Source organism: Talpa europaea (assembly GCF_964194135.1).
Source record: "Talpa europaea genome assembly, chromosome: 13".
In the NCBI taxonomy this organism is placed as follows: domain Eukaryota; kingdom Metazoa; phylum Chordata; class Mammalia; order Eulipotyphla; family Talpidae; genus Talpa; species Talpa europaea.
The window spans coordinates 41,988,595-42,004,172 of record NC_140080.1 but is presented as its reverse complement, the minus strand read 5'-3'; the positions used below and the strand labels follow the sequence as shown (position 1 = coordinate 42,004,172).

Here is a 15,578-nt window from a genome sequence, read left to right as displayed (position 1 = left end):
CAGGGGCAGGATAGGTAAGCATTAGCTAAGGGCGGTAGAAATGTAGGGAAAGTTTGACTAAGACAAAACAATATTAATAACTAATAATAATAGTAATAATAATAATAGTACATTATTCTGATTTCCAGAAAATGCGCTTTATTGGTAAGCTCATCCTGGGGAAGATGTACGCCTTTTTAAAACAGAAAGGAAGCAGAACAAGTCACAGGAAAGGAAATAGAAATGACTCTCAAAAATGCAAAAAGATCAATTTTCATCATGAGAAGATAAAAGCAAAATGCAACTATATTGAGACACCATTTTTCACCTAGCTCAGAGGCAAATATTCTCAAGTTTAATAACACAGCTTGCTGATGAGGCTGGGAGGAAACAGAAGCCTTCATATGGTACTTATGGGAATGTAAACTGGCATAGCCTTTAGGGAGAGAAACTTTGCAATATTTATAAAGATTTCAATATATATGTACTTCTTTCAACCTAGCAATTCCCTGTATGAAAATTTACCTTCCAGATTTACTTGCAGCTGAGTAAAATGACAAATACTCATGAATATTCACTGTAGTACTGTCTGTAATATCAACAGAATAGACACAATCCAAAAGTCCATTAAGTAAACTGTGCAACAGCCACGTGATGGAAGAACAGGTAATGTATTGAAGTGGAAAGACCTCCAAGATATATTAAAGTGGGAAAAAAAAAACTTTCATGAAAAAGGCAGTAAGAGTATATAATTGTATTTTCTTATCGATGTATGAAAGAACTCTACAAAGAACCATAAGAATTTTAAAAGTGGGGCCTCCCTGGTGGCACAAGGGGTTAAGATGCAACCTATGAAGCTGTCCACAGCCACTGTAGCACGAGTTCAATCCCCACCCAGGGAGCTACCCACATGGCGCAGCAGACCTCCCCTGAATCGCCCGCCTCTCCTCTCAGCAGTGTATTTCAGTCAGTCTGCCTGTTCTGTTCCCCACTCTGTCTCTGGTGAATCCTCTCACCCCCCCCATACTTCTGGCCTGTACCCAGTTCTTGTATGCATAAATAAATAAATCTAAAAAAAAAAAAGAATTTTAAAAGTGTTTACCTTAATTTTAGGATGGGGTAATAACTGGGTGAAGGGACAGGACTGGAAAGATTTTTTTACTATATAAACTTGGATATTTTTATGCTTTTGAGCCATGAATTATCCATTCAAATTTTTTATTTATTTTTATTTATTTATTTTTTTAAAGATTTATTTATTTATTTATGCAAGCACTGGGTACAGTCAGAAGTGCGGGAGGGCGAGAGAATTCATCAGAGCCAGAGCAGGGAGCAGAGCAGGCAGAAGGACCAAAGTACACTGCTGAGGGGAGCAGCGGGCGGCAGCAGAAGAGGTCTGCGTGCCATGTGGGACCCTCCTCCGGTGGCTGGGGAGCAGCCGGGGATAGAACCGGCACCGCAGAGGCTGCGGGCAGCTTCGCAACCCAGCGCTCAACCACTGCGCCACCGAGGAGGCCCCCATTCAAATTTTTTAATTAAAAAATTCTGTGCTTCACATATCTCTGCAGCTTCCACCCACCTGTGCCAGCTCTGGATTGTGGGATCACCAGGGACAGTTCTCTTTCTTTTTTTATTATTAAAGATTTATTTATTTTTATACAAGAGCTGGGGTAAGTACAGACCAGAGGCACAGGAGGGTGAGAGGATTCACCAGAGACAGAATGGGGAGCAGAAGAGGCAGACGACTGAAATACATTGCTGAGGGGAGCAGCAGGCGCGACAGGAGAGGTCTGTTGTGCCATATGGGATTCTTGCCAGCCAGCCAGGATTGAACCCACATTGAAGAGGCTGAGGCTGTGGACAGCTTCACAATGCTGCGCTCAACCCGCTGTGCCACCAGGGAGCCCCGACAGTTCTGTTTCTTTTCCACCAGCAGGACTTCAGCCATGTGTAAAAGACTTCCCGACACTGCTACCTATAGACTACGTTTCCCACCATCTCCCTCCCCTTCCTGCATAGTCATGAGAGAAGTTTTTCAATGGTTTCTGCATTTCCACCTAACACACATGGCAGGATTTCATGCCAGGATTGTATGCCCTGGCCTCTTAGTTAGCTGAAGCCATGTGATCAATAATTTATGAGGAACAATGGATATCACTTCTGAACTGGAACATTTAACTACCATCATTTTACCCTCTTGAGCTCCTTTTTCCCTTGGCCACAGTTATTGGCAATGTTATGGATGATGGTTGCTGTCAGTTTGGGTCTCACAGTGAGAATGATGCAAAGAATCCCAAGTTAACCCACAATGAGAAGACTATGAATTGCTGTTGTTTGACGCCACCAAGGCTAGGGACCTATTTGTCTCTGCAGCATAACTTGGGCAATCCTGACTGAGACAGTCCTGAGGAAGAGTGACAGTACCATGTGGTGGTAAGACTATAACTGCTCCTGACCTCAGGGTCAGCTGCAACAGGAGTGGGTGCTCACTGGTCATTCTACTCACACCACGGCCTCAATAACAGCCTGGATCTCCTGCTGCAGCTCTGGTTCCTTCCGGTAGGTCTCCACTAGCAGCAAGGCCTGGTTGTAGGTGGCACAGTAGACCTTATAAACTCGCTCCAGGTCTTCTTGGAATTCCAGGAATAAGTCACCTGACAGTGAAGAAGCAACAATGAATTATCAGAGTCTTGTCTGTCTGTGCCCTTGCTTGGGATAACAAGACAGTAAGTGAGGTTACTGAGCACCCCATCCCTTGCATGAGGTTGCCAGGCTTCATCAGTTGTGTCACCTTCCTGAGCTTCCATTTTTATCTCACTTTCAAAGAGCTGTCATGAGGATTAGGTGACAGAGTGACACAGGGCTCAGATTGGTGCACTGTTGCCCTGAACTCCATTAATAACTGCGCCATAATTATAGTGATAATATTGATGAGTCTCCTATTTGCACAACAGTTTGCAAAACACACCTGTGTTAAAGCTTTACAATGATACTTTTACAATGAACATGTGTGGCAAGTACAACTCCAAATCTCCAGTTAACAAAGATACACTATGAAAACACTCACTCAAAAAGGTAACTGCACCTCGTGTTTATTGTTATATTTATAGCAGCCAAGATAAAACAAGTGTCCATGGATGGAGGAATAGATAAGGAAATGTACTATATATACAGAATGAAACATAATTTAGTCATAAAAAAGAAAGAAACCCTGCCATTTGCAACATGGATAGGCTTTGAGGGCACTATGCAACGTGAAATAAGTCAGAGAAAGACAAATACATATAAATATCTATATCTATCTGTCTATCTAGATCTCATTTACATGGAATCTAAAACCAAAATCAAAACAACAATAAAAATGAGTTCATAGAGACAAAGAACAGACTGGTGGTTGCCAGAGACTAGGGCATAGGGACTGGGAAAATTGAGGGGGGTCAAAAGGTACATAATTCTAGGTACAAAATAATTAATTCATGGGGATGAAGGTATATCAGAGTGACTATAATGAACAGGTACTGCATATTTGAGAGCTGCTAAGAGTGTAGATCTTAAAACTTCTCATCACAAAAAAAAAAAAAAATGTAACTGCAGTGCCGAGTGCTAACTGGACTTACTGTGATGACCACTTTGCAATATACACAAGTGTTGAAAGCTTATGTTGTGCACTTGAAACTAACATGATGTTATATGTCAATTGTGTCTAAAAGAAAAGAAAGAGGAAGGAAGGAAGGAAGGACGGACACACACTAGCACAGCACAGGGGCAAGCACTTGACCCCTCTGGCCCTCCATCTCTCCTCTAGAGACAGGGAGAAAACAGTCCTCAGTTCCAGTGTTTCTTGTCAGGATTAAATGAAAACTCAAGTAAAGTGCCCTACACAAATTCATTCATCAAATATTGCCAGGCTGTGCCAGGTAATGAATAAAATACAGCCCCTCCCTATACGCCCAATAGGCATATAGCCTATTGGGGAAGACAACAAATAAATTCAATACATATGCCAGGCAGCGAAACAAAGTCAGATAAAGAATGAGTGTTAGAAGATCCACTTAGGGAAGGCCTCTATGAAGACAGGAATGTTTGCCAGAAATGAGCCCAAATACTGATAAGTCGTGGAGAAACAAATGCATGTGGCTAAGTGTAAGACACCACTGAAAAGGCTTCATATTGTATGAATCCAAGCATGTGACATTCTGGAAAAGGTAAAACTATGAAGGCAGTAAAAAAATCAGTGATTTCCAAGGGCCGGGGGTGGGATTGGGGGGGAAAGAGGGAAAGATGGATAGAAGGCGCACAGAGGATTTTTTGAGCATGGAAACAACCTGTATGATACTAAAATGGTGGATTAATGACATACATGGGTCTTCTTAACCACAAAACTGTACAACACGAAGAGTGAATCCCAATGTGCACTACCGTCCTTGGTCAATAACTTATCGGGTCTCCTTGGTGGCGCAAGGGGTTAAGTCTCAGCACTATCAAGCTATCAGCAGCCACTGCAGCATGAGTTTGATCCCCCAACCAGGGAGCTGACCTCTCCTGTCTCTCCCGCTGCTCCCCTCAGCAGTGTATTTCAGTCAATCTGCCTGTTCTGCTCCGCACTCTGTTTCTGGTGAATCCTCTCACCCCCACACCTCTGACCTACACCCCAGCTCCTGTATGCATAAATAAATAAATCTTTTAAAATAATAATAATAACTTATCAATATTCAGTCATTGATTATAATAAATAGACCACACTAGTAATAAAAGATGTCAATAGTAGAGGAAACTCTGGAGGGAGGGGGTTAGAGTATGGAGGAGTTAATACATAATTTTTCTGGAGATCTGAAAGTGCTCCAAAACATAGAGTCCACTAAATTTTTAAGAAAGATCTATACCATGTTGATACTAAACTAGTTTTTGAATGCCATAACAGGAATGGCTATTAGGAGGGCACCACAAACATCCAGGTATCAGGATCTGGGTGTCCACCTCGGGGTGGGGGGGAGATGGTGAGGGCGAAGAGAACTATTTACAGCAGGGCAGGTGCAAGCCAGGAACCACAGGAAGTCCACTGACCTTTCCGCCTGCTGAAGTTCCGGGTTGGATCTCTAGTCTAGACCAGGCCTTGGGACATGTCGGATGGTGCTTAGAAGAATGAGCAAAGACCCTCAGAGAGAGATTATCCTGATCCCCTGGGCTCAATCCTTCTTGAGTGCTGGTCCCAATCTTCAGGAGAAGACCCCAGAACTAGAGAGAACATGATAGGAAAGATCACCAACACTGCAGCTAGCAGGAGACTGCATGTTGGAGACAGGCTAGCTGCAGGATGACCCCTGGTGAGAGATAGGCTGGGCACAGCCATGATACCTAGGGTGGCTCCCATACTCTCCCCAACATGGGTGTGGCCCATCACTGTGACTAATGCCAAAAAAAGTATATCATAACCAGTCTGATGAGGGGTGGGGCAATTCAGTAACTGAAGAGTAGAGGAGGGCAAACTCCCAGAGTACAGGCACAGGCAGGAATGCCCAGGGCACAAAAGTGAAGACATCTCTTCTCTTCCTATGCCTCCACAGTTACAGATTGTAAGGAAACCACAGCAGCAAAGAAGTTACTCCTGGCATCAAAAGAAAACTCTAGTGGGATTAGTGAGGGAAAAGAGAAGGGAGGCACAATGTCAAGAACTAGAGCTCTGGATTCTGAAAGAGTCAAATGACTCTGAATGAGTTGATTTCTGACTTCCTGGTCAAGCAAGCTGTGTGACCTTGGGAAAGTTACTTAACTTCTCTGAGCCTTGGGTTTTTCTTTAGTAAGATGGGGATAATCATCACCATTGTCATCAACAAGTAACAGTGTTGTGAGAATGGAAAGGGCTAATACATGTGTTAGTGGGCGGACTGAAGGATACCCAGGGATCCCCCAGACCTATACACTCTAAATAGGTTCCACCATCCACCGAATAAAGATAAAGCATTCTCTTAGTGTGAAAGAACTTTAATAGGATGAGTGTGCATAGACAGAGAAGAACAAAAAAGGATAATAGTTTCCCAATGAAACACCCAAAGTTACCCATCACCTTGTGGGTAAATGCCCTGTCAAAGAGGGTTGGCCCAAAGTGGGACCACTGAGGCCTGAAAATTTGCCACAAGTCTGAGGCATTTTCTGGCCGGGAACCATGGGGAAGGGGCAGAAGGGCCAGACAAATCTGGGATAAAAGGAGCAAAACCAAAGTACAAATCAAATTACAGACTGTCTTTGTAAGCCTCTCCACGGGTCTCTCTCCCTCGGCTCTTCCAAGTGCCTCTATATGTCTCAGCTCCACATGTCTCCTGTCCTCTTTCAAGTCTTCCTCTGTTTTTCCTACACAGTGGCAGGGGACATGGAACCTCCTCTTTTTATGGAGATCACTCTGGTACACATGTTATATGGTCGAGTCATGCCTGGCATAGAGGGAGACTATTTTCATGCTCATTTTATTTATTTTTTAAAGATTTATTTATTTATGCATACAAGAACTGGAGTGTAGGCCAGAGGTGAGGGGGTGAGAGGATTCGCCAGAGTCAGAGCGGATAATAGAACAGGCAGATCTACTGAAATACACTGCTGAGGGGAGCAGCAGGAGAAACAGGAGAGGTCTGCTGCGCCCTGTGGGTAGCTCCCTGGCCAGGGATCGAACTCTTGCTGCAGTGGCTGGTGATAGCTTGATAGCGCTGTGTCTTTAATCCCTGTGCCACCAGGGATGCCCCTTCAAGTTCCTTTTAAAGAGGCAGAAATTGGCCCAAAGACATTAAGGTACTTGTGGGCAGCAGAGCCTGGCCAGGCGGATTCCACAGGCCCTGGTCTACACCTCCAGCTCTGTGCTGCTGCACATGGCCATTGGGCACCTGAACATGGAAAATCCCAATCGAGATGTGCTGTCAGTGTAAAACACACTACATTTCCAAGACTTCACAAACACAAAAAAAAGTAAGCTATCTTGTGAATAATTTTTGCATTGATTATATATCAAAGTATTATTTTGGATATAGTAGGTTAAATAAAACGTGTCATTAAACTTAATATCACCATATTTAAAATCTTTTAAATACAGTTATTCATGGTCGGGTGAGGGCCTCTTCTGGGTCTTGTATCCTCATATGAGGAAAGGGTGAGTAATTTTTTAATATAATTGTGTCCCATGTTGTATGGGATATATTTATACTAAAAACAGTATTCACTGTTTATCTGAAATCAAACTTTATTTATTTTTATTTCTTTATGCATACAAGGAGTGGGATGCAGGCCAAAGGTACAGGGAATGAGAGGATTCACCAGATACAGAAAGGGGAGCAGAACAGGCAGATCCACTGAAATACGCTGCTGAGGGGAGCAGCGGGCATGACAGGAGAGGTCTGCTGCACCATGTGGGTTCACTCCCTGGCCAGGAATTGAACTCAGGCCTCAGTGGTAATAGCGTGATAGCGTTGAGACTTAACCCCTACGCCACCAGGGAGGCCCCTGAAATAAAAATTTAATTGAGCATCTGGTATTTTATCTGGCAATCCCACCAGGAAAGAAGTGAAGGAGGAGAAAGAAGAGATCACCATGTGTGCGCAGGAACAAAGGGGCACCTTGACTCTGCAGGCCAAGCAGGAAGCAAAGGGGAAGCACAGACCCTGACCAAGGAACCACGCCGAAGCTCACACCTACAGCAGCAGAGGAGCCTGACCCGAGTCCCGGACCTTGGAGGTCCTTCAGCTTGAGAATATATCAGTGCCAACTCAAATAAGTGGTCATTATTAACAGAAACCAGCATAAAAAGATAAAAGGTAAGATTTTAGAAAATCCTGTTCATTAATTTTATAGTCATCTATTATTTAAAGAGTAACTCATTCACATAGCAGCTTTAATAAAGAATGATATACTCAAGGGAATAGCACACATGCTGGCTTTAACCCCACTCTCTGCTAAGTGGAAGGTGTTTGGGTCCCAGTTGAGAGCACCAGTTCCAGTGGCCCAAGGTGTGAATTCAAGTCCCGGCTCTTCACGAGCTCTGTGGCCCTGGCCGGGTAACTGCCTTTCTCTATGCCTCAGTTTCAATTGTAAAATGAGATAACAGCATCTACATTTCCGGGTCATTGGGAGGGCTGGGTGAGCTAAGATGCCACTACAGAACAGTGCCGAGCACTCAGTCAACACTCAGAAAGTGGACTGTTTAGAAACTCCTTGTTTGGAGCATCTGGGTTGATGAACTCATGGCAATTTGGGCAGCCAATGGGAAGAGACCTGAAGGAGAAAGAGATGAGAGGGTCTTCTCTCCTTATTTATGCTCTGGTTATCCCACCCAGCTCACAATCAATCAGGAGGTGACCATCATCTCTTACCTGGTAAACCAGTGACACCCCCAACTGGTCTCAGTGCTTCACTCTCGCCACCCTGTCACGATTCACTACCCACAACAGACAAAGAGATCTTCAAAAAACATCAGTTGGACCCTGTTCAAAACTGCAATGGCTGCTTATCACACTAAGGGTCAGATTTGAACTCCATACCAGGCCTTACAAGGTTCTGTGTGACCTGGTCCTGCTCTGCCTCTTCTGTCTCATCCTTTGAAAAGGCTTCCTGGAATCAACTGTAATGTGGGTGTGTGTGTCGGGTCCCACACCAAGCAATTCTTGGAAACCAGTCCAAATATTAAACTTAATTTGGCTCAATTCTGACACGACCTGCAGAGAGCATCGGCTTCCACAGGAAAAGGGCTCAGTCTTCCAAGACCCCCCTTCACCTCAGATCACAGTCTCAACCCCAATCCCACAGCCTGGCGATAAATCAGAGGTTCCCATGATCTGCTTCTCAAGTTTAATTAACTTGCTAGAGTAGTTCACATAACTCAGAAAATCTGTTTACTCACTAGATCACCAACCTATTACTAAGAATATTATTCAGAACGGTGGGAGAGATGCATAGGCCAAAGTCTGGGTGGAGGGAGGGAATGCAAAGCTTCCATTCTCTCTCCAGGCACACCACCCTCCCCAAATCTTTACAAGTTCACCAACCCAGAGCACTCCCACCTCTGGGATTTTATGGAGGCTTCATAACATAGGCATGATTGATTGAGTCACTGGTCATTGGTGACTGATTCAACCTCCAGCCTTTTCCTCTCCCCAGAGGTCTGGATTGGGACTTCCAACTTAGAAATCATGTGGTTGATTCTCCTGGCAACAAGCCCCCATTCTAGGTGCTTCTCAAAGTCACCTCATTCACACAGTAAGAGGCACAACACTCTCTACACTTGGAAAATTCCAATGATTTTCAGAGCTGTGAGCCAGGAACTGTCAATGAACACCAAATAGGCATGAGGCATGTGTTCCGGTCATCTAAATATTCATTTTCTTATAAATCACAATATCTCATCCCCTAACATTCTTCCCTTACTAAATGCCCTGGAACCACACCAGCCTTCCTTCTGTCTGTCATTCAAACATTCCAGACTCATCCCTGCCTCGGGTCTTTCCACAACTATTCTCTCCACCCTCCCTCCAGATATTCTCACCGCTGCTCCTTCCCAACATTCACTTCTCAGTTTAAATAAAGGTGTGGTCAGACATTGTCTTGTAAGGCAGGGGCTTATGTCCATGGTTGGAAATTGTTTCATAAGACACAGAAGATTTTGTAAAGTAAAAAGTCATGTTGCAGTGCACAGAGGTAAAAGGCAGTCTTGCAAAGCACAGGCGTCTGTTTTTTCAAGGAAATCAAAATTGTGTAAAGAACTAACTCTACTCTTCCTTTCCCATGTATATTCCTGTGAACCTATAGTAAAATTTTCTGAGGTCCCACCCTCCACTCCCCAGCTAGCAGGCAAGAGAGCAAAGTTATCTTCATAGACTTAAAGCGTGAACAGGCTCCACCCCACAGTTGATGCAGGAATTCTGCTGCCTAAAGGTAAAGCCAATCTTCACACCCACTCCCGACCAATGAGCCAGATAAAGAACATTTAACCAAGCACTATAAACCAGGGACATTCTGCATGGGGGAAGAAGGGAGTAGGATCGAAACAGGGGTGGGAAGAGAACAAGGGACCATAGTGACGGTACACTGGTGAATGGGTGGTGGGAATTTCATGGGGACAATAACTGAGTTGAGAAAGCACACATTGTAAATAAATGAAGAACCATGTAAAAAAGTATTTAAAAATAAATAAAATTATTAATTAAAAAAATTTAACAATGGGTACCCAGGTTGCATCTCTGCGCTACATTCTTTTATTTTTCTTTTCTTTTCTCTTTCTTTCTTTCTTTCTTTCTTTCTTTCTTTCTTTCTTTCTTTCTTTCTTTCTTTCTTTCTTTCTTTCTTTCTTTCTTTCAACATTTATCATTTTTTACATTTTTTAGACTTTTTTTTATCATTTTTTAATCATTTTTTTTACATATTTTACATCTTTGCTTTCCCCCACCCCCTCAGATTGAGTCCCCTAGAATTTCCTTCCCCAAGGCATCTGTGCACCATCACCACAGTCCCCTGTGCTCCTCCCTCCCTCCCTCTCCCTCCTCCTCCCCTGCAGGATGACTCTGGTTTATAATTGTCTGTTTTTGCTTTGTTGTGGCTTGTACTGTTATTATTATTATTTTTTTACACTGTTGTCTTATTTGGTTCCCCTACATTCCTGTTATAAGTGAAACCATCTTTTTCCTTCTGGCTTATTTCACTTAGCATAATTCCTTCTAGCTCCATCCATGTCATTGCGAATGGCATGAGTTTATCTTTTTTGATTGCTGAGTAATATTCCATTGTCTGCACTGCATTCTTTAGAAAGGAAGAGAGTGAGCCCGGCATTGCCTCCTGCTAGCATCAGTATACCTTTAGGTCAGGACAACTTAGAACCAAGAATAATTACATTGTTCATGTCAATGACTCACTGTTCCTACCTATATAAGTAAATTCAAACTTATTTTATCAGATAAGCGATCAGCTCTCACAGAGTAATATCTTTCAAACTGCTTCCTGGGTTCAAATCCTCACTTTGATCATCTAATAGACTCTCTAACTATTATTGAAACTTTGTTTCCAGTTTACATCCTCCTTTTCGGGATTTATAATCTGCCTGCTTCTTTTCAAAGTTGGTCGGCCTGACCAGTCGGGGACCAGTTGGGGCAGGTTTAGACTGACCATCCGTAGAAAAGTCCCAAAGTACTTGCATGACTGCCTAAAAGCTGGCTGAGAATAACCTTGTGAAGTGGAGCCCAACAAATCCCACAACCCTGCACATACCAAGCCTCCCCCACAATGAGCATGTGACGCATGAAGAGGCATGAACAGCACCCATTGCTTAGAAAAACTCCAGATTTCTCCTTTTCCTGACCACTCCCCGTGGTCCATTCCCTACTTCCCATTTACCCTACCTTTAAAAAACCTAAACATGGGCCTCTGTGATGGCACAAGGGGTTAAATCTCAGCACTATGAAGCTATCCGCAGCCACTGCAGCATGAGTTCAATCCCCAGTCGGGGAGCTACCACATGGAGCAACAGACCTCTCCTGTCTCGCCCGCTGCACCCTCAGCAGTGTATTTCAGCCAATCTGCCTGTTCTGCTCCCCACTCTGTCTCTGGTGAATCCTCTCACCACCCCTCTTGTATGCATAAAAAAACAAAATAAATCTTTAAAATAAACAAGTAAATAAATAAATAAAAGACTTGACCCACATGATAGGAGGAGGCCAGATTTCAGCAGACTCCTGGCTTCCTTACCGGACTGGTTGATGTAAGAAGGGAGATACAGGGTCGGGACCCTGGCTGGCACAGGGAGGGAGGGGTAGATGGGATGAGTGTAGGCCAGTTGCAGAGACCAGGGCCCCTAGGCATCAACACCCAGATCAGGAGGCACAACACCCAGAAACTATTGGACTGCTGTGGGGAATGTCAGGAGCACACCATTCACCTACAAAGAGGCCCTCCCTGAAGATGAAAAAACCTAACGCAGCCCTCACAATGGGGCAGCAGTCTGTCTGCCCACGCAGTGCTTCTTTTCACCAACTGTCTCCCTCTGCAGGGCAGCAGCCTTCCTGCCTGACCGTGACCTGTCCCATGCCAGGGCTTCTCTTTACTGACCTCCCTCAGCAGAGGCAGCTCCCCTCAAGAACGCCCGCCTGCAACCCTACAGGCCTTTCTCAGGCCTGTTCCTTCCCGGGCAGCTCGTCCTGCCTGCCTGTGTCTATGCAAGTGTCTTTTACTGCTTTGTCTCTTTCCCTAATAAACCTGCCCTTTAAATATAACTGACGTCTCTGTCTCGTGGAGAAACTTGCCTGGGAAACTCGCTGCAACAGAACTCTGGTGAAACCTTTCCCAGAGTGAACCCAAGGACCCCGCACTCCAAATCCACAGACTCTGAAAACCCCATCATGGTCAGTAATAAGGTCACTTTCCCTGATGCAAAACGTATGTGGCAGATCACTGCCTTGCTGGGCAGAGGACCCTATTTGGGGGTCCTCTTCAGGACTCAAGTTACTACAATTGTTTCTTTCCTCTAAATTACAAACTACTACCTAAAATTCTGTGTTTATCTTTTATCTTCTGTCTCACTAACTTGTCCACCCATAAGAGCAGAAGCTGGGGCTCCCAGTTGACGCTGTGACACCAGCATATTGCACAGCACAGGCGCTCGGGGACAACTGTCCAATGAATTGATGTGAAAAAGCCACATAGTAAGACACAGGCTGTGAGGGCAATGCCTCTGGCCTCAATGTCTTCATCTGTAAACTGTGTGATTGGATTAGGTATTATTTGAAGACCCTGCCGGCTCTGAAATGCTACGGTTCAGGAATCACCTAAAACAGACTCTTGCTGAGCTACATTTCCTCAGAACACTGCAGACAGGTCAGCAGTGCCTACAAGCAGAGGACAATCCCCCAGGAATCCAAGGCTGACAAATGCTCAGTCCCTTGCTTACCAATTAGCTGCGCTTGTTCCTCTCCCTTGGTGGCAGTCTCCTGCAGATCGTGAAGAAATCTGCTATTTACCTTGATGATATCATCGATGTTTGAGAACAGGACATCCAGATCTCCCTGTGGCAGCTGGAAGAAAAAAGTAGCCCTGGAGGTCACTGGGAACTTGTCAAAGTGACTTTATTTGCAAACTTTGCAGAGTTGTCCTGAGCCCTCACACCATAGGGCCCCACCCCTCCAGGGAAAACTGTCACCATGGAATGTTTGCAAGGACTTTGAAATTTTATAAATTAGATATTTTAATTACTCAACAAGAAGAAAGAGATGGCGCACTCAGCATGGAAGGAGAGCTGAGCTGGGGCTTCATTCTACATCTGCTGCCAATTATTATTTTCTTCATTCAGTTTCCCCATCTGTCATATCAGGTCATATCCAGCTCCGACATACTTGGCACCTACCAGCATTACCTTGAGATGTATTCTGAGCTCACCTCTCCCCCTATTAATTGGGCAACCCCCTGTTTAAAAGGTTGCAGGACATCTATATAAGTGTTTGGGCATGCAGAGGAGGTATGTATGTATCTATCCTGTGCACACAGTCAAGTGGGAAAAGCTAACTCTACAAATATAGCTAGACAAAGCTCTCATTTTTGTCAGAAAAAATAATAATCTCTCTTTGTTGAATGTCAACAGAATAAAGCTAATTTCTAGAGAGTAAAATAAGAGAGAACTTTCACTTTATACATTATTGACTTTAGTATTTCATTCATTCAAGAAATACTAATTGAAAGTCCATCACCTACATGTCAGCAATTGGAATATATTGAACTAAACAGCCCTTGTCCTTAGAGAGTTACATGCTAGGGAATGCCTAAAATTTTATAGTATGTTCCTAATTATTTCTGAAATCAGGGGTGACAAAAATGTTAAAAAAAAAAAGACACCAAAACAGAAATCCATCATGGTGATAACATCTCCATGTCACCACCCTTCAAATGAGATCATTAGAAGGCAGGTCAGTTTAAGCTGGCTTTCTAAACTCCAAAAAGGGCCATTTTATCCATTCACTCATTTAATGTAATTATCTCCCCCCCCCAATTCAGCAAATGTATCAGATGTATACATTAAGGCTCCAAGGCATTAAATACCTTGCTGAAAGTTGCATGGCCAATAAATTGGAGGTACTGGCCAGGGCTTATGTCCACGTCTGTCAGAGGTCACATTCACCATGCCTTCCCCTGCTAGCAGGTCCATCCCAGGGACAGAGGTGAGGTCTCCTGAGCCAGGACCCTCTTTACCACTGTAACAACAAACTGTGTGGCCCCACCCAGGTACCTGCTGCAGGCGGCTCCTGATGTCTGAGGCACAGAGCTGGAGCATATGCAAGTAGGACACTTCAGTGTCTATGAGCTCCCTAATGGCCAGCCCCTGATGGAGCGACCATCTGTCCTCCTGACCGTCCCCATCTGAACTCCCTGTCCTGGAGGAAGGCTCCTCAGCCCCATGATCGGTCATGTCAGCAGATTCTGGAAAAGACAACACATATTGACTCACTTCCGGGAGCTCTGGGGGGACATGCTGTCTCTAAATCAGACAGACCTATTTATCAAGCAGCCTAAAAACATCTTTAGCCACATACAGAGTAGAGATGAACTGTGTATTAGCATTAGTGGGCAGCACCTGAACAATATAAAAAGGTAGAACACAGCTCAATTACTGTTGATGTTTTCCCAAGATTCAGACAATGTGCTTGCTTAGCATTTCTTCCCCAGTTTTTGACCCAGATTTCTTTTTCAGGTTCTTTATCTGGCTCAGTCTCTCTCACCGTCTCCCTCCCAAAGGCTCCCTCCTCTTCATTCCCACAACTCTCTCTCCTGGGCTATTTCCACAGCCTACACCATCAACTTTCCAGACCCGGCTGGCGCAGTCAGCAGAGCATGAGACTCTTTATTTCAGGGTCATGGGTTCGGGCCCCACGTTGGGCTATTTCCACAGCCTCCACCACCAAATTTCCAAACCCAGCTAGCTCAGTCGGTGGAGCATGAGACTCTTAATCTCAGGGTCGTGGGTTTGAGTCCCCATTGGGTGCCAACTGAAACAGGGGCAGAGAGGGCCACAAAAAAGGCCATGAGGCAGGAGGCTGGAAGGAAGGATGCCACCTGCATCTCTTCATCTTGAACATTCAGTTTAAATTTCCTAGGACAAAGTTTGTGATTGTACCATTCCCTTCTATGAAACTTTACTAGCTCCCTGCTCCTTGTGGATCCCCATGCATTTCCCCTTCACAGACACACTCCAGCAGATAAGAGTTCTGTGCTGTTCTGCAGACCTGCATGGTCCTTTCCTGCTTCTGTGCTTTTGTATCTGCTATGCCCTCCCCAAGTTTCGCTCCCCGTTTATTCCCCTAACATCTTTCCTGACCTTTCAGTTGGATGTTTCTTTTAAGCTCCCACTAGCCCTTTATCTCTCAATCTTAAAAGTACAGACGCTAACACTGTGGACAAGATGGCCTGAAAAATCTTCTTACTCCCAAACACCTAGAAATGCTGGATCAGCTATAACAAACTTCCTTCTCTCTGCCTGTCAGAACTGGCAACAGGGTAAAGCAAAGGAAATCAGCAGGCCCTCAAGTAGAGGGAGCTGAAAACCAGAGCAGGAGCAGCTGAGCTGATGAGGCTGTGACAGGAAGCAGAGG

The 15,578-nt window shown here is 44.5% G+C and overlaps 1 protein-coding gene across 1 annotated transcript in view; it reads right to left on the bottom strand.

The window, feature by feature from the left end:
* The window catches only part of ARHGEF37 (Rho guanine nucleotide exchange factor 37), a gene marked incomplete at both ends in the record, with an annotated part of 35,978 nt that extends 21,580 nt beyond the window's left edge, over positions 1-14,398 (bottom strand). The window contains 3 exons of the mRNA XM_084252784.1: positions 2,486-2,633; positions 12,890-13,013; positions 14,219-14,398. Of these exons, the coding sequence (XP_084108910.1) occupies positions 2,486-2,633; positions 12,890-13,013; positions 14,219-14,398 (452 nt within the window). The remainder of the gene's footprint in view (positions 1-2,485; positions 2,634-12,889; positions 13,014-14,218) is intronic.
* Between the last annotated feature and the right edge of the window lie 1,180 nt (positions 14,399-15,578).